The 20023-nt window shown below is 36.2% G+C and overlaps 1 protein-coding gene across 1 annotated transcript; it reads left to right on the top strand.

Annotated features, from left to right (window-relative positions):
• Positions 1–912: 912 nt before the first annotated feature.
• On the top strand, positions 913–18219 carry LOC134633521 (integrin alpha-M-like). Its single transcript, XM_063482350.1, has 30 exons — positions 913–949; positions 3409–3511; positions 3785–3876; positions 4259–4329; positions 5115–5229; positions 7988–8115; positions 8242–8384; positions 8718–8868; positions 9144–9295; positions 9521–9593; positions 9768–9888; positions 10053–10192; positions 10286–10432; positions 10524–10736; positions 10844–10977; positions 11883–12025; positions 12136–12287; positions 12409–12534; positions 13431–13504; positions 15718–15859; positions 15947–16045; positions 16157–16236; positions 16321–16407; positions 16511–16580; positions 16680–16781; positions 17186–17266; positions 17351–17461; positions 17627–17740; positions 17880–17990; positions 18136–18219. The coding sequence occupies exons 1-30, from the start codon at positions 913–915 to the stop codon at positions 18217–18219; spliced, it is 3396 nt and encodes a 1131-aa protein (XP_063338420.1).
• The last annotated feature ends 1804 nt before the right edge of the window (positions 18220–20023 follow it).

Genomic DNA, 20023 nt, shown 5'->3' on the forward strand with positions numbered 1-20023 from the left:
GCTGAACGATGCAACATGAATAGATGTGTTAAGTAGAAATGTGAACAAGCAAATTCTACTGGTTAGTCAACTACAGGGAAAGTAATAGTCATAATGTTAGATGTTCATGAATAAAACATAGCACAGGTTTGCTACCAAACTCCTTCAAAATGTATGCATTATCCAATTTTCTAACTAATAGATGGGATCAGACAGTTCAGAGGAAGTCATTTAAAAGAAAAAGAGAAATTGATTTTTATTTTTAGTTGTCTCTTAATGAGGAAACTTGTCTGAACTGTATGGTAAGTAGGACAGATTACGAATTCAAATGTTTTCACATTTCACCACATGCTCATCTTTTCAGAGTATGCAAAGAGCAGCAGACACTTTATATTAGCATTTCCTTTTGTATATAAACTGGAAACTTAAACTGAAACTTAATAACATTCCCTTTTCTTGCTTACAATTTAACGTGATAAACAAAAAGAATTTTATGGGACTGACCTCAAATTTTCAGCAAAGATTTTATCTTAGACCTGCTAATGAGGCAGATGGTTTTATTTAAATGTTAACATTTTAATTATTATTTGTGAGGAAAAGAATTTCATCTGGTTGTCCACATATCAATAAACTATCCAGTCTGTTCACTGTTTTACTATTGTTTAAGAAAATTAGAGCTTAAACTAAATTAAAAGTCAGCCGACCACCACAGTCTGTCTTATGTAACGCAGCGCTGCGGCTATTGAAGCTCCTCCTTCATCGAGTTCCTCTACAGATGCCTTGGCTTTGATCAGTCACCTGATTATTTCTGCTTTTTGGTTTCAACATCTCCTTCTTACATACTTTCAGCAGAAGTAGCACCTTGCTCAGCTGTAAAAATTAAAAATAAAACCAAATATCACAATTTCAATTATTTCCCATGGGAGTAACACAATGAACTGGATAATTAGTGCTACAATATTCTTGTCAGGTAAGACAGTTTGTGCCTTTTATCTTTCATTGTCTACTTATGAATGTCTACAAAAAATATGCCTTCATTTTAATTAAAATCACACACTTAGGTATAAGTGTGATTTTATTGAAAACCTGCAGAATGCTATAAGTAACACCCTATTATGGAGCAGTATGTGTGTTGTGCTCATTTCCTTTTTTTTTTCTCTGTGAATCAAACTGACTGAGACGTGTGATCAGCCCAGTTAGTTTCAGACTGTAAAAATAGCTTAATGAGTACAATATTTTAGTTGCATTTCACCTTTAGCATGCGCTGAGTAAAAAACCCTTTCATAAATCATTTTGCAAAATTAAATTCTTGATTATTAATCCATAATAAATATGTAAATGCTAAATCACAAATAATTCTGTGCTAATGCAATCATCACATACTTGAGGCCTGTTTCCAGTGTCATATTGTACTCTTTGATCCTGTGATGAATAATCTAACTAACACTGTGTTGACAAGAATTGAACTTGAGGGCATGGCATTGTAATAAAATAAATGTTTTAATAAATGTACTTTTCAGGGGGTTATGAAACCATTTAATGTTTTTTCTTTATATCCATCACTATTTACATTAGATTCTCAATGAAGGCATCAAAACTATGAATGAACACATATGGAATCATGTAGTAAACAAAAAAGTGTGAAATAACTCAAAAACATGTTTTAAAGTTTAGATTCTTCAAAAATCACCACCCTTTGCTTTGATTACTGCTTTGCACACTCTTGGAATTCTCTTGATGAGCTTCATGAGGTCGTCACCTGAAATGGTTTTCCAACATTCTTGGAGGAGTTTCCAGAGATGCTGAGCACTTGTTGGCCCTTTTACATTCACTCTGCGGTCCATCTCATTCCAAACCATCTCACCTGGGTTTAGGTCAGGTGACTGTGGAGGACAGGCCATCTGGCGCGGCACTCCATCAATCTCTTTCTTGGTCAAATAGCCCTTACACAGCTGGAGGTGTGTTTGGGGTCCTGTTTACAAACAAATGATGGTCCAACTAAATGCAAACTGAATGGGATGGCATGTCGCTGCAGGATGCTGTGGTAGCCATGCTGGTTCAGTGTGCCTTCAATTTTAAATAAATCCCCAACAGTGTCACCAGCAAAGCCTCTCCCACACCATCACACCTCCTTCTCCCTGTTTCACGGTGGAAGCCATGCATGTAGAGACAATCCGTTCACACTCACCAAAGACACAGCAGGTGGAACCAAAGCTCTCAAATTTGGACTCATCAAACCAAAGCACAGATTTCCACTGGTCCAATGTCAATTCCTAGTCTTTCTTGGCTCAAAAAAATCTCTTCTCCTTGTTTCTTTTCCTTAGTCGTGGTTTCTTAGCAGCTATTTGACCATAAAGGCCTGATTCGCACAATCTCCTCTGAACAGTTGATATAGAGATGTGTCTGCTACTGGAACTCTGTATGGCATTTATCTAGGCTCAAATCTGAGGTGCTGTTAACTTGCGATGTCTGAGGCTGGTGATTCGAATGACTGTATCCTCAGCAGCAGCAGTGACTCTTGGTCTTCCTTTCCTGGGGTGCTCCATGTGAGCAAGTTTCATTGTAGCGCTTGATGGTTTTTGTGACTGCACTTGGGGACACGTTCAAAGTTTTAGAAATTTTCCGGACTGACTGACCTTCAGTTCTTAAAGTAATGATGGACTGTCATTTCTCTTTATTTAGCTGATTGGTTCTTTCCATAATATGAATTCTAACAGTTGTCAAATAGGACTGTCAGCTGTGTACCAACCTGACTCCTGCACAACACACTAACTGATGGTCCCAATCTCATCAAGAAAGCAAGAATTTCCCCAAATGAAACCTGACAAGGCACACCTGTGAAGTGAAAACCATTTCAGGTGACTACATTATGAAGCTCATTAAGGGAAGGCCAAGGGTTTGCAGCACTGTCAACAAAGCAAAGGGTGACTACTTTCAGGAATGTAAAATATAATACATATTTAGAGTTATTTATAATTTTTTTCTTTGCTATATAATTCCATATATCGTGTATATATTTGATGTCTTTAGTATGTCTCTACAATGTTGAAAGTACTAAAAATAAAGAAAAACTATTAAATAAGAAGGTGTGTCCAAACTTGACTGTATGTATGGAATTTAGGACATAAAATTGACTCCAAATTGAAGTCTTGAGTGTGTTTTACAAGAGAATAATTGCTCTGAGTTCTTAGAATTTAAAAATATCTAGCTTATGTGCTCTCTAGTTGTAATAAAAGATCACCCACTGAGGCAGACCTCAGTTCAAACTGCTACACTCCAACAAAATTAAAGAGAAACACAGACTCTATACAATTTTCTGTATGTGGTATTCAACAGAGGTGCTATAATCACATTAGAGTACCTCTATTACTATATAAAGTTGTTTATAGTAAAAGAAATGTTTTTCTTTTTTGCTTCTTTAATTCTCAGTGTTAAATCCTGCGCTTTCTTTCAATATTGATCCTGGGGCTTGGAAGACTCTGAGCAGCTCTGCTGCTGGTTTTGGGTACAAGGTGATTCAAAGAAAATCAGAGTAAGTCACAACACGCATTGATAAATTGTGTGTATGTTAGTGTATCACACGTACACACACATACATGTTTGTTAAATGTATGCTTGCAATTGGACTATTTGCTTTTTAAGAATATTGCTATTTATTACTAATTTTCTTCTAAGAAACATCATAATAGGTTAGTTAGTAATAAATGAACAAACATTCAGTATTTCTTAACAGAAAAGATATGTAGTGTATTTAACCACAGTTTGCTCTCTAGACTTACATCGTTGTCTGGATTTATCTCCATAGTTTGATCGTCAGTGCCCCACTTGAACAGGGGAATGGGGGAATATATAGCTGCACCACTTCTCCTCCAAAATGTCAAGATGTAAAACTAGAAGGTAGGTAACCATTAATTTGTAAATGTCTTAAAACTTCAACAGTAACTATTTTACCTTCGCAAAAATTCTGCTCAGACCCTGGCACAGAAACTTGGTTAAATCAAATTATAGTTATAGTAGAGCTCTAAAGCAGATATCTTTCTATTTAATATTGAGGTTTCAAAACTGAGATCAACTTACTTTTTAATTTTTTACAGCTATGAAATGAAGTTATAGTGAAAGTGAATTCTGTGTTGCATTCCTTTCTGTTGTAAATGTGCCGTGTAAATTGATCATGTAAAAAGGGAAGTGTATTAATTGAGGTGCTTTGTAGTCTTCACTGTTTCATCCATTATCAAGAAGTTTTTTGTGTTTTAACAAATATTGAATTCTTTCAATACAGCCCCAGATTTGACAGCTAATGTGTCCCTTGGTATGTCAATGGCAAGTGATCCCTCTGCAGAAAACACTGTGGTGAGTTGCTAGCTCCAGACCTTATGTTAAGTACTTTATAAAATCACTGATGATCCAACTCAACTGTCTTATGTATGTAAAATGTCTTGTGTTAAAAATTGCATTGTGAAAAATCACTGAACCTCCCAGTGGTTCTCCACAGAATCAGCTAATTTAAAAACAACAACAACACATTTTACATATTAGCTTAATGTTACTGGGTGACAGTGGTCCCATCTGCACCAGAATGCATGCCACATATACTTGGGCAAGATACTAACCCCAAGCTGCACTCTGATGCATCTGTCAGAGTATAAATGCATGTAAATGTTAGATAGAAAGCACTTACATAGGAAAAGGATAGAAAAAAATCATTTGTTTGAGTGGGTGTGAATGAGTGAGGTTGTATAAGAAAAGTGCTACATAAGACCCAGACCGTTTACGATTTACTGTTACAGATAATGTTCAGTGTGGTGTAGATAGAGTGGAAAAGCAGGTCTCTCTGAATGTAGAAAGATGACAAAGGAATAGAAGTCAGGTTTGTATTTTGAGTGAGCTCTGTAGCCTGGATTGAGTACCACACCTCCAGAGTCCCACAGGTGTAGTAACCTGTCACATATTCACACACATGCTCCTAAAAGAGAGCAGAATCAGAAATTCTTTAAAAAAACCCAAAACATTAGCTGATACTGAAGATTTATGTGGGAATTTATTTTTTTCAGATCTGATTGATTTTTATATGGAATAAAGGAAACAGGGACAGGAAATAATCAGCCTAATCAGAACTTGTCTTTGTCTGTTTTTAGGTGTGTTGTCCATCCATCCCAAAGCACTGCAAAAGTATCACCATGTACAATGGTGTGTGCTTTCAGATAGACAGTTCTAATACATTTGGACCACCGATACCATCTTCTCTTGAAGGTAATAGTAAACAGAGTTTGTGAAAATGTACCTATAATGAATAATGTATTTGAGAAAAAAAAAGATTTTAAATGATGATTTCATTTATTAAGGAAAAAAGCTTTTCAAACCCACCTGGCCCTTTGTGAAAAAGTAATTGCCATCTGTCATAACTGGTTATGCCGTCTTTGGCGGCAAGAACTGCAATCAAGTGTTTGTCAATGAGTGTGTCACGTGGCTGTGGAGAAAATTTGGCCCTGTGGCGGCCCACTAGAGGGCTCCACTCACACCAAAGTAGGGAGGACGGGTTTTGTCGAGTTGTGTGGCGCGATGTGTTCAGTTTATGTGTTGTGATGAATAAAATTGGAGTGGAAAGTTAGAGCTCCTATGTCGTCTGTACCATACCTCCACAGCACACTTTTGTTTTTGTTTTTTTTTGAGAAATGTTTTAATTCAGCCCGCCGGTGGGGTTTAGACTGTGAATGCCCTTTTTAATGTCATGTTAATCTGCGTTAGGTCCAGACTTTGACTAGGCAACTTCAAAACCTTTATTCTCTCAACTTGAGTTCAACTTGCTGGTTTGTTTTAGATCATTCTCCTGTTGCATGACCCAAATGTGCTCGAGCTTTTGACATGATAATTTGGAATTTTCTGGTCGAGAACATAATTCATAGATCCATCAATTACACCAAATCATCAGGAAGCAGCAAAATCAGCCCTAGACACACTGCAATCACTGTGTTTGATTGTTGGTATGATGCTTTTTTAATGAAATGCTGTGTTGGTTTTACTCCAGATTTAATGGGACTCAAACAATTAAAAAAGTTCAGGTTTTGTTTCAGCCTACAGAATATTTCCCCAAAATCTTCAAGATATTTTTTGGCAAATGTGAGACGAGTCTTTATGCTTTTTTGGTGATTTTCTCCTTGAACTTTATATTTTTATGCCATTTTTACCCAGTCTCTTTTCTATTGTTGAATCATGAACTCTGACCTTAACTGAGACAAGTGAGGCCTGCAGTTCTTTAGATGCTGGTCTGGGTTTGGTTGTGACCTTCTTGATGAATCGCCGATGTGCTCTTGGAGTAATTTTTGTAGGCTGGCCACTCCTGAGAAGGTTCACCTGTTCTTAGTTGTTCTTAGTTTTTCCATTTGTAGATAATGGCTCTCACCATGGTTTGCTTGAGTCCAGAAACCTTAGAAATGACTTATAGATGTCAAAGATATATTTCACATCTCTTCTTGAGTTTCTCTAGATCGTGGCATGATGCGTTGCTTTTTGAGATCTTTAGCATGCTTCAGTTTGTCATACAGGTTGTACTTAAGTTATTTCTTGATTGAACAGGTCTAGTAGTCTGTATTGAAACTAAAAACACCCAGCTTACTGTTTCACAAAGGTCCAGGTGGGTTTGAATAGCTGTTTTTCTTGAATAAATGAAATCATCATACTAAATACTGTATATTTATATTATTTATATTTATTTATAAATATAAATAACTTGTGTTATCCTTGTCTGATATTAAAATCAGTTTGATGATCTGAAAGATCTAAGTGTGATGACTATGAAAAAAACCCAAGACATCAGGAAGGTGCCAAATACTTTATCGCAGTAGTGTATATTGCATAGATGTGATTGGTGCAGTGGTAAGGTTAAGGTTGATTTGGTGGCCTAAATAGTTTGGTGGACGAGGTCAAACTTACATCTTGTGTGACACCACTGCAGTGAAAGAGAAAGCGCTCTTCGGTGTCTTGGATGCATATGCCTTTCATACTGCTATGCCCCTAAATAACAAGTCATTATTTCTAAGTAATACATAATTAATTAGAAATAATCCACATCAAAATAAATTCTTATTAATGATTTTAAAGTCTTCTTTTAGATCATCTGTTTAATGACTATTTAGTGGAATTGCAGCTTTTCTGGAGTGATTTGCCCTTTATTCATCAAAACTTAATTTATTAAGTATAAAGTTCTTTGTCTCTCAGTTAATCAGAATAGAATAACCTTATCACCATGTTAAAAAGTGTATTTGTCAACAAACTTTAGTGTGTAATTCATCACAGTAATTAAAGTAAGTGTAGTTGCTTTTCATTCAGGGTCCTCAATGCAGTCTTACAGCACATCTCTAATTGTTTTGAGGCATGTTATACAAATATTTTTAACTCACAAGACTTTTGTGTAAGAAACTGAGATGTTTTGTCTTGCTTCTAAGTGACAGAGTCGATTCTGTTCATCTGGATGTTTAGAAGGTTGGAGAATCCTGTAGTCACCTGAGACTGAGGAAGTCACTTGGATGAGTGACTTCTGTAAACATCCACATGAGCACAATCAACCTTCTGGGATTTCATTCCCTGGATGACTGACGATGCATCAAGACAAATAATTCAAGCTTTTCTGTATTTTCTTAAAGAAATAAAAGTAAATGTAAACAATAAGACTAAGAATAATTGTGGTTGGAGATCTTATACATTAACTTTGGTAAAACACTGATAAGCATTTTTGGACCAAATTCGTGTAATCCCTTAATCTTCTTGTCTCTCTTGTTAAACTAACATAGACAACAAAGACTGAGCTATGAGCTATGCCACTAAATAGACAAACATACGTACATTTAGTGATTAACTAGTAAATGCATACTACATAGACTGTCTATGTGTTATTGATAGTTCATTTACCGAGGTGGAAATCCTTTTCCTTTGCTTTTTATATGCGTGTGAGGAAAAATATAAAAATCAACCCATAAAAATATATTTCATTTTGAATCAATTTCTTTGACAGATTGTGAAACACAAGTCGACCTTGCCTTTCTGTTGGATGGTTCAGGCAGCGTAACTGATCCTGATTTTCGAAAAATGAAGAAGTTTGTGAGAGATCTAATTGAATCATTTCTCTCAAGTGACACACAGGTGAGACACTGTTGTCCCTCTGCTACTTAAATAACAGCAAATCATGACATAGTTTACATCTATATTTGCATTTAGCTCCATAAAATATTATCTAAAAATGTTTCACATATTTTTTCTTTCTTTCAGTTTTCTGTTTCCCAGTTTTCCAGTGCCCCACAGATTCATTTTAACTTTCAAAAATTTAACTTACCTGAAATGGAGGATAAAATCAATAGAATTAAGCAACATGGCGGACCTACTTTCACGGCTAGGGCCATCAAAGAAGTTGTGTAAGTGATGCAATGATATTACTGCATTATCAAGACTTGCTGTCCAGATTTTCTTTCAGTGAATCTGACCACAGTAATACTGTGCATGTTCATAGATTTGTGTTTTGTTCTACAAAGTGGACAAGATGACCCAACCTGAGGCCTTTGAAATACTTGAAGATCTAATGCTGGCTGTTCAAAGAACAAAAATATCTGTATTTTGAAAGATTATAAAAAAAATTAATGACATTGAAAGTATGTATCAATTGTATAATTTACCTGATGACCACAAGGTGCACTTTTAAAAGACACTTTGTGCTAAAATTACATTTTATTATTTTTTTTATTTGACAGGGAAAAAGTTTTCAGCCCACAGAGTGGCTCCAGACCAAATGTGAAGAAGGTCTTGATTGTAGTTACTGATGGAGCATCTAATGACCGTGAGAACCTGGAAGGTGCAGTCCAGCAAGCAGAAAATAAAACCATTGCTCGATTTGTTATTGGGGTTAGTACTTCAGTTATTTAAACTTGCACAGTATTGAGTTTCACATTGATTGATAACGGTGTCACTTGTCAAAGATGCTATGAATTAATTCAGTCATTCAGTCAACAACAAATAACTGTTATTGTTGATTTGGGTACTTTTCACTGTTAAAGAGTATAATATCTGTGTGTAAATTTGAATATTAATCAGGTGAAGTTTAAGGACTGTATTTTACCAAAGTCAGCAAATGATCTTGAATAGTATGAAAACGTAATCATAGTTTTTCAAATCTCCAGGTCGGGGATGCATTTGATAAACCTGAAGCAAAACAAGAACTGCACACCATTGCATCATCTCCCTCAGAAAAACATGTTTTTGAAGTGAAGAACTTCAACGCACTTGAAGAAATAAGACAAAATCTACAAGACAAAATTTTTCCCATTGAAGGTACAAATATAAATTCAACATTAAAGCTTTGTTAAAATTCATGTAAACGTAGAAAATTAGATTCTTTTTAATGCATGCTACAAATTTTGTCTCATTTTAAGTTAAACAGCTTGTTGCTTTATGAAAAGAGCAATAAATACTCAGCACATTTATAATAAACAACAAAAAGTCATTTGAATTCTTAACTTAAAGGATAATTAAACTTTTGTCTTGTTTCTTTTTCTGTCACAGAAAGCAGTGGAGAGTCACTGAAAATGGAAATGTCTCAAGAGGGATTTAGTACAGTGTATGCACCTGAGGTAATTAAAACTACATGAAACTCATCAGACAGTCTAGTCTGATGAGAAAGAGAGATTCACATGTGCCCATGTGCCACCTTTTGTAACTTGAAGGCAACCAGATAATGAAAAAGAGTCCAGATTTTAAATGAAAAATTTATTGTATATTAAATGTATTTCCTGTCTGCATTGTAGGGAATTCAGATGTCTATTGTTGGTGCAAACCAGTGGAGGGGAGGCTACGTGCAATACACAACAGAAGGCCAGAAGCTGAAAACATATGAGGATGTGTCTTTTGAGCCTGACAGTTATCTTGGTAAGAATATTACAGCTTTAACAATCTAACTCATACACATGTGATCATGTATATACACAGCTCTGCTGTAATTCTTTTACACAAACAAGTGGATCAGTTTGCACATGAACAAAATTTAAAAGGAGAAATAAGTTGTCTTTCCTTTTTTGATTACCAAATTCTAGGTTACTCTATGGCAATTGCTAAAACCCAAAGTGGTTCTCTGACAGTTCTTGGTGCTCCAAGATATAAACACAGAGGAGTTGTGGTCGCTGTTAACAGAGAAAACTTAGAAAACCAAATGATTGAGCCCTTGGCATCACAGGTATGAATTTGTAGCAAGACAGATCTGAATGATCTGTAAATTATATATAAATTATTTTTTCAAATAAAAATGTATATTTTTTTGCTTACACAGTATCAGACTGGTCAATATTTTGGGGCAGAGGTGTGTACCATGGACATAAATAATGATGACATCACTGATCTAATCTTCATATCAGCCCCAATGTACATGGAGCCTGATAGAGAGGGAAGAGTTTATGTTTGCAGATTAACTGGTTTGGTAAATTGCATTTTAACTACTGCAGTTAAATTAATCAGTTTATTTGTCAACTTCCTTAAAGATCATAAAATATTCACTCTCCTGCTTTTAGTTTGTGGATTGTAACTTTGATGAGCCATTAGTACTAAGAGGACATGCAGCTGCCAAAGGAAGGTTTGGCTCTTCTCTTGCTGTACTGCCTGATCTAAACTCAGATGGATTCAGGGATTTGGCAGTTGGAGCACCTTTGGAGAATAATGGTGAAGGCAGCATCTACATATTCCACAGTGAAGGAGGCGAAAGAATCAGTCCTACTTACTCACAGGTACACGGCATCAAAGTACTCGCAAAGATTATTAAACTTATCTGTGATGTAAAAGTGTATCTATACAACCTGCAGCTTTATTGATTAAAATATGTTCATTCACACAGAGAATTACTGGCTCTGAGGTCCAGTCAGGACTGAAATTCTTTGGCCTGTCAATCAGTCAGTCGGCTTTTGACCAGAGTGGTGATGGACTGCCCGACTTAGCGGTGGGTTCAAAGGGTAGAGTTGTCTTGCTGAGGTAAGTCAAAGATAGTCCAGCCATGTGTTATTGTTGTCACTGGTACTTTTTTGTGAAGGTGCAATTGTAATGAATACAATACTGCTCAAAACTTAGTGTAAATGTAAAAATTTCTAATTATAAAAAAGGCACATTAATGTGATTAGAAATTACGTTTGCAGAACACAGTTTACTTCAAAATGTACAGGAGAATACAGGAAAAAAGGCATTTTTCTTTTGCAAAGAAAAAAGGGTGATGCACACATGCAGCTACACATAGAGATTAGCCAAGCTAAATTGAACAGACAGAAAATCAGCAGTAGCTCACATAACCACTTGTTAGGCCCAGGGTATGCAGAAGGGCATAGGACTCACCAAAAATGGACAATAGAAGATTGGAAAAACACTGCCTCCTCTGATGAGTCTGGTGTCTAACAACAATGGTATCCATAGTCAGCAGATCTCAGTCCAATAGCACCTTTGGGATGTGGTTGAACAGGACTACAACACCTTATTGAATTTATGCGACTAAGAATTAAGGCCGTTCTGTTTAAAGCAAAGGAGGGTCCATCCCAGTACTACCAAGGTGTCAGTAACAAACTTGGTGATTGTAGATACTTCTTTAGAAAGCATTACAGATTTATAATGAATGCTTCCTTAAATCATTAAATTTAGTTTAAAACATATCTGGTCAATGCCATATAATAAGAGAAAATGTTCTTTACTTAGAAAATTAACATCTCTCACTGACCCCAAACTTTTAGTAGCAGAGATATTGATAGAAATATAATAGTGTACACAGTTGTGAAGTCTTGATCAGAACATCTACAATGAAGATTAGCTGTCAGCTTAGTATTAATTACAAAGGTAATAGTCATTCACATGTCTAGTTCATCATGTCCTTTCCTTATTATGTCTATTTCCAGATCAAGACCCATTGTTGAGGTAAAGTCTGAGGTATCGTTCAGCCCAAACCAAATCTCTACTCAGAATGTAGACTGCTCAAAACCATTGGAGAACACAGTTAAAGTCTGCTTTACCATGAGCAGCTTGTCTACAATAGAGCTACGTGCAGGTTTATTATTCTTATCTGTTTCTAAATCACTAAACCATTCATCAGTTTACTTTATGTATGCATGTGCATTTGTAACATTTAAGTCAAACTCTGATCTATTCCAGCTCAAGCAAGGATTGATTATATGTTAACACTGGATACCACTCGCAAACCTTCAAAAAAACGAGCTTACTTCAGTGAGAAAGAACAAGAGCAGTCTGGATCAATTAATGTCACCTTGGGGGAAAAGTGTTTAACTGTAACATTTTTTATTGAGGTAAATTCTATTAATAACATAACAATTATCAAATGAACCAACAGATGTTCAAGTCAGTAAACAAAATATTAAAATTTTAGTCTTATAGTCCTGCAACACTGACATTGCTCTCTTCTTGCAGGCCTGTCCAGAAGATGCTCTCAGTCCTCTTTCCAATGAGATTAAATTCAGTTTTTATGGTTTGCCTTCCGACAACAATCTCACACCAAGTCTTTCCCCGCATGCTCCAACAGCAACTAATTATCCTGTAAGCAAAGTGCACTATAAGTGTACAGTTAATACTTTTACCTTTACTTTTTATGTAACTCTGGCATTGAGAAGAACCTGTGCATTTGTCAGGTCTTCAAAGAGTAGTGACAAACTCTAACTGAAAACACTGAATTAAAAATATTCAAGCCTTTCTAACTAGAGTCCTTGCATCTACAGAGGACCAAGATCCTTTTTAGAAGTGGATCAAGAATATCGTTAGAAAGAATTTTATCTTCAGTACAGAAAGTTTTGGTTAATGTTAGTCCATTTCACAGCAATAAGCATTCAGCTGCTTAGCTTGGTGACATAACCAGCTAACACTACTCACCTAACTTATAAAAGAGAATACATTCATTGTTGCTGTGGAATACACAGTAATACATAGTAAGGTCCATAGGTATTACATTTACTCTTCAGCCTCTGAAACTGTACAAAAATGATCTGTCATTTCTAAACCATTAATGCAGACATTTGTTCAACCCTTTGAATTAAAGCTAAATATCTGCACTTCAGTCACACATTGTTTGATTTAACACTGACTTTAATGGTGTACAGAGGTATAATTACAAAACCATTGACTCAAATGCAAATGTAAAACTTTATAGCTGGGACAGTTGTTGTGCTGATATCTCCATCTGTATAAGGCATCTCTGACAGAAACTGTGTGTAAAGTATTAAGTTCTGCCAATGCCACTGTCACTGCTAGCAGGCAGCATAGAGACCGCTGCTATATCTTAAGACCACGAGAATGGCAGCATTGCTAAATGACAGAAATCGGTGGAGTCTTTAAGTAGAATAAAATAGTTTCTTTCTAGTTTTAAAATAAAATGAAATTATAATGAGTGAAATGTATAATGTAAATACTTTTCTTTTACACCATGCTCTCTTCCACAGTTAAATTTTGAGATCAACTGTGGCACTGACAAGAATTGCAATGATAACCTGAAGGTGGATTTCAACTTCACCAGGTGAGGCCCAGTTACTAAAGTTAAGCTTTACTTGCGTCACAGTCAGGCGACTGTGTGGCTCATGGATTTGAAAGGACCCAACATGTAGAACACAGGAAGCAGACACGATCAACAAAAAGCCTAATTTAATGCTAATTGCTAAGTTAAAAATTATAACACATTCCTAAGAAAAGACCAAATCCCAAAACACAAGGGAATGGAAAAATCTCTTTGAGGAAATAACAACAGAGTGCAATGAAATACAGAAAGAAGAAAAAATCACACTCAGGGAAACGCTGGGGAGGCAAGAATGAGAATAACCTAGAGTCAAAACCAAAAAGACAATTATGTCACAAAACTTAAAAGCATTCCAAGAATAATAAAACCAAGACTGGACTCCAAAATAAAACCAAAACAATAATCCAAAATTAAAAATTTATAGCTACTCTGTCAAAATTCTCCTTCCTTATGATTAAAAAGTCACAACAAAGCTGGAAAGAGAAATAAAGAAACAAAAATAAAAAAGTGAAAAACACTAACACAAATAATAAATCTGTTTACGATGGTGTATGAGGGACAGAAGAAAAAAATGTAATTTATTATTTTGAGAAAATTCAAAATGTAGAGATTACAATTGTTGTTTCAAGACAAACTGCCATGGCTACTGTACCCTCTGAGTCAATGAAATCGTACTTCAGAATCGTGTCATGCACTGTGTGAAGCTGGCAGGATTGGGGGACCCAAAATGCAGAGTCGTAGGCAAAACAAAAGGCAGCTCTTATGCAGGACCCCAGGGATACAAACCAAACAAACAGGCACAGCGGGGAATGAGGGAGAACACGACCCCAGACAGAGGGAGATGCAGACATTAAATACATGAGGGAATCAGGGCAGAGAGGAAACACCTTGGGAACATGGCTGGCAACAATCAAACAGACGGGACAGGTGGAAGCAAAACTGAATATGAGGCACATGAGACAGAAAACTATCAAAGTAAAACAGGAAGTACAAGGAACACAAACACTACGACGCAAAATGATGGAACCCAAGTAACAGAGGGAGGAGAGAGAAAGCAAGGGAGGAGACAGGGCGCGAGAGCAAACAAACAGACATGCATAGACATCACTAGAGAAACCGGCAGATACACAACATGAAGACATCACTGACCTAATTGGGGAGGAAATACTGAAGCAACACTACGCCAAACAGAACACAAAAGGAAACAGACTAAAAGAATACGAAACTAAGAACAAGAAAAACAAACGATGAAACAAAGAGGCGAAAAGAAGTCCAAAAGTCCTTGAACCAAGAGGAAGAGTGGATTAGTACAAAATGAAATGGCAGGTAATGGACAGATGTAAAGATATCGATGGTTCACTAATTCATCTACTCAAGGCATCTTGTAGAGGGTATAGCAGCTGTGGCAACAACTGTTATCTGCACATTTAAACTGTTCTTTCCCCAAATAGTATTTCAACTGTTTCTCGAAATTTAGACTTAATTTTTTAATAATGAATAATATATATTTTTTGTAATGTGGCCTTAATACTCTTTCATGTCTATTTGCCTGGAGAGTCGATGTGTAAAAATATTTTTCTGCTTGCTACGATAATTAAATAACCGATACTCAGTGCAGTTTGTCTTTCCCCTGTTAGTGGGATGACTGTACAAATGTCAGGTTGAGTTTTTATGCTATTTCATCGTGTTGTGGTGCACAATAAAGCATGGCTATTTAAAGGACTGCAATATAAAGAAATATAACTGATCAGAGAATCACTCATTATAGCTGAGATTATCTGCTAAGAAACCTCCCAATGTAGACAAAAATTAACTTTTCTCTATTTGAACCTGTTTTATATATTTTATTTCCAATTTTACTAGGTCATAAGCTGAAATATTGTACAATTTGATAAACACCATGTTGCCTCCTAAAGAGTTTTAAGCATTATCCTACCCTGTGTCAGACTAGCAATCTGTCCAGGGTATACTGCTGGCCCTTGCCCAATGTTAGCTGTGATAGCAGTAGAAAGTGAATGGATGGCTAATCAGTAGATGCTAACATCTTAATGCAATAAGTTAACTTGGTAAATATACTACATCCCTTAGGATCTGTAAGTTGTTACCATTTTAACATTCAATTAAAAACTACCCTAAATTTAGCATTTTGTGCTTTTAGTTCAGCTGTCGTCTTGTTTTCCTCTCCTTTTATTCTCATCTGGCTTCATACTCCACAGATCCTCAGAGGTTAAAGTGGGCATTGATGAACTTTTGAATGTCACAGTCACAGTGGAGAACAGAGGAGAAAACTCCTACAACAGCCGTGTTATTCTCACGTACCCAGCTGGACTCTCCTACAGGAAGTTCATGAGTCAGCAGGTAAGGCATCAGGATCAAGTCTGTATCAGTTCATCACTGATCTGCTGCTCTTCCAAAGCATCTAGAATCTTTTTTTCCTAATAAAAGGGAAGAATTGAGTGCAAGTCCTTGGACAGTGAAGATGGTTTATCACGAGGAAGGACAGACTGCACTATTGACAAGCCAATTTTCAAGAGCCAAACTAAGGTTTGTTTTTTAATTTTATTTGTACAAAAAATCTTTTATCAATTTGTTTTTTCTGACTTTTGCACAACTTAAGGACAAAGAGAAGTCACTCATCTCTCTCATTCCATTAAGGCTTCCTTCATTGTCTTCTATGGGATTGACACCAACAGTCAATTTGAGAGGAAGATCTTTGTCACTGCAAATGCCACCAGGTACTGTTTCTCTGCTACATGTACTTTTCATTTAAGCAGTAGACCCACAGATACAGTATAAATATGTTCACTTCTCTCTTTCAGTGGAAATCAGGAGCATGCACCTACAAGTGAACTCTACAAAAAGAAATTGATTGATGTAAAATACAGCATTTTTATGACAATTAAAGGGTATGTGTTGTTCTCTTTGTAACAGAAAAGGAAACAAAAAATAGAAAGTGACAACTGTTCTAATACATGGTATTTAATCAATCTTTAAAATATGTCTGTTTAGCTCCCCCAGCTACAACAATTTCACATTTGGGAAGAATGATTTGCAGAAACCAGTCCAGCAATCAATCACGGTAGCGCATGACATGTGTATATATCTGTATTTTGTAAAGGTAATTCTATGATTTAGATCCAACTATTATGCTTAGCGCTTGTTTTCTTTTCTTGTTTAGGTAACAAATGATATCAGAGCACTTCATAATTTCACTGTGTGGATCAAGGTTCCAGTGAAGCTTGGGGGAAAAGACATTTGGGTGCATCCGAACAACCTACAGGTAAATATATATGCAGTAGTGTGCAAAAGTCTTAAGTCACCCTTCATTTCTTTATATTTTGCTATCAAAGATGTATGTAAGTGGTCTTGAGTAATAGTTCTTCAGGCTTTCTAAAGGTTTTGCTGTGTTGAAGATTAAAGAAGGCCATACCAAATATTGATTTTCAAGCCAAAGTCTACACACTGTGTATTATTTACTATATATCGATGTATGTTTGCATTTTTCAGTAAATTGTTGCAACTATTTTCCATTTTCGTTGCAAAACATGGAAAAATGATGGGTGGCTCAAGGATTGTACACAGTATTGTATGTTGTTTTAGGTATTGACTACAAAAATGGCTCATGCTTAGCAGTGTAATGCATACATGTGGTAACATTGGGACCATAAATCAAATGTATTATAGATTGCAGGCTGTAAGAGAGGAAGTTATGAAGAACCACATGTGAAAGACTTTGTTCCTCAGATCCAAAAAAATAAAGTAGTGGTAAGTATTAGTCTAAACATTGTAGATTTAACATTACAATGGATCAACTTTTGTTGCATTTAGTCTTCTTTAAATGATCCACAGGACTGCTCTGTGGCCATGTGTAGAGTGTTTGAGTGCAAGACATCTCTGGAAAGGCAGGAGAAGAGGACGTATGAAATCTCTGGAAACCTCACTTCACAGTGGATAGAGCAGGTAACAGATGAGACGTTTATGTTAAGTGCTACATTAGGTTTTTTGTGTTTTTTTTTTCATTTCACACCTCTTCCTTACTTGGTACTACTAACTCATACATATATTTTCCTATATATATTTATTTTCATTTTCAAATTTAGCTCATACCTCTTGATTTTTTCTTAGATTGGACTTCAATCTGCTAAATTCCTCTTGACCAGCCAAGTCAGTCTGGAGTACGACCAAAGCAAGTACGTCTACTTTTCAACAGGGTCTGACTACAATTCTCCTGTTCACAAGGTAAGCACTTGTAATATATATAGTATATAGTGTTATTTTGATGTAATATATGATAATAATAATAATATTGATGATAATAATGATAATAATAATAATAATAGTTTCCATTTTATTCACAAACTGTCACTTCATCTTTCAGATTGAGGCAGAGGTAGAAGTGTACCCTGAGCCAGATTTTATCAAAGAGATCATTGGAGGATGTCTGGGAGGGTTGGCTTTTCTGATTTTACTCACAGTTGTCCTGTATAAGGTGAGATGATGATCACACTTTTTCAATTAATTTTTTTCAAAAGAAAAGCTATTAGAGAACATGGACTAATAATTAAATTTTCTTTTCATTAATATAATTTTTATGCACAGTTGCTTGATTTTTATGTTTTTCCTTGCACTTCTAGGCTGGATTTTTCAAGAGTAAATATAGCAAGGTAAATACTGAAGAACCGGAAGATGGTCCAGGTGGAGACGCACCCACAGGATAAAAACAAAGGTTCATATTTGTAGATCTTTATCTAGTCTTCAAAGAAGGTCTGAAATCCCTCCCCTGCTCGCCCATTTACTTACAATAGAAGTTCCTACCTGGTGGGCAGGACCCAACATAGCAAAATTGGTATGGCCCGGATCTGGCCCACACAATGTGCTTACACATGGCCCAAATGGATAAAGTTGGCGACCATAGCAGTATAGTATTGCAACATGGCATTTGGGTCTTCTAACTAAAATAGGAAAATAGGAACATAAATAGTGCCATCATTGCCAGACCTGGCCCACATCTGGTTGACATATACCCTGCCATGACACCAGTCAGTCAGAAGTGCCAGCTTGATGCCGGATCCGGGCCAGACCTGTTTTCTATGAGCCTGGGCCACATAAACCAAACCACAATCGGGCCAGATGTGGCATGCTATCACATAAACAGTGCCATCTACGCCAAACCTGGCTCATATCTGGATGACATACCACTTACCATTCCAGAGGTCAGCCAGCAATGCTGGCTTGACACCAGATCCGGGCCAGACCTGTCTGCTATGTGGAACCTTCGCAATGGGAACATGAAATGAACTGAAGAGATCTGAAAAGTAAATCTGAAATTGTTTATTCTCTTTTTCTGGACCCAAAAAGTAAATAAAATTGTTCAAATTAAACTGTCTGCACAGAGAATACTTACATTTAACAAAAGCACCTGAAGACCACCTGAAGACAGTGTTTTTAGAGGCCACAATATGAAAGGTTGTGAATTACTATCCTGTATAACAGACACTTATAGTAGTAAGTGTCTGCTATACAGTCATTTGCTTTCAAGTTAAATTTAATGCTGTTATGGCCCGTCTAGGCGCAGCCAGACCACAACATAAAGGGTGATTCATCCCCGTCCAACCCCAAGCAGCACATCACACAATTAATACTTTGTGACAGTGATTTATTTACAATGAGTGAATTTAAAAAACAAAGGAAGGGAGCAAATTCTAACTTCGGGGTGAACCCAAGGCCAAAACAACAAACAAAAGGTAGCCTATCTCAAGAGTAAATAACTTACCTAGTCAAAAGAACTAAACCAAACGACAATTAATTTCCTCCCTACCTAACAAAAACAGGAGAAAACTAATTAAACAAAAAGGTGGTCCACCCCTACATGCTCCTACATTAAACCAACATAGTTAAACAGTGAACACACTGCTGGTTGGGTTGGGCCGAGGATGAATGACCTGGCAGTTCCTGGCGGTGTCTTCTTATGCGCTGCCTCCCGGTCATTAGCCAATCGGTACGATCCGTCCACCCTGGATGCACCAATCATGGAGGAGCACCTGCACACTCAAATTTACATATTAAAATTACGACAACAGTCGTAACAAATGCACAATATAGAAAAAGGATACTCAAATAAAATGGTTGAGGTTGAATATAGTGAAGTACCTGAGTAGATGTAGAGTGATTCTGAAACAGTCCTGTAAAGAATTATGGTATGAAAGTTTTTAGAGTGACTGTACTATTTTTTTTTAAAGAATAATAATAATTGTCCACCATGAAATACCTCTGTATTTATATTTGTACAAACTGTATGTTTGTAGACATTATTGTACAGTAAAAAACCTTTCATGTCTCCCTGTAATGTATAATGAATGAAATTTAATATATTTTATATGCTTTAAAGCACTTAACTGCTGCAGATGTGCAAAGTGCCAATAACAATGTGGATGCCGTTGTTCAATAAATTGTAAAATGTGTAATATTTATAAAAGATAAAGTTATTGCTTCATCATTATCATTCATTTTTCATACATAACT

Source organism: Pelmatolapia mariae, linkage group LG8, assembly GCF_036321145.2.
Source record: "Pelmatolapia mariae isolate MD_Pm_ZW linkage group LG8, Pm_UMD_F_2, whole genome shotgun sequence".
Lineage (NCBI taxonomy): Eukaryota > Metazoa > Chordata > Actinopteri > Cichliformes > Cichlidae > Pelmatolapia > Pelmatolapia mariae.

What these genes read in the sequence shown, in the direction of transcription:
- LOC134633521 (XM_063482350.1), top strand. Translation starts at nt 913, where the DNA reads ATGAACTGGATAATTAGTGCTACAATATTCTTGTCAG. An exon ending in CAGTCCAGCAATCAATCACG is followed by an intron (nt 16,581 to 16,679) that starts GTAGCGCATGAC and finishes TTTCTTGTTTAG; the next exon opens with GTAACAAATGATATCAGAGC. An exon ending in TCACAGTTGTCCTGTATAAG is followed by an intron (nt 17,991 to 18,135) that starts GTGAGATGATGA and finishes TTGCACTTCTAG; the next exon opens with GCTGGATTTTTCAAGAGTAA.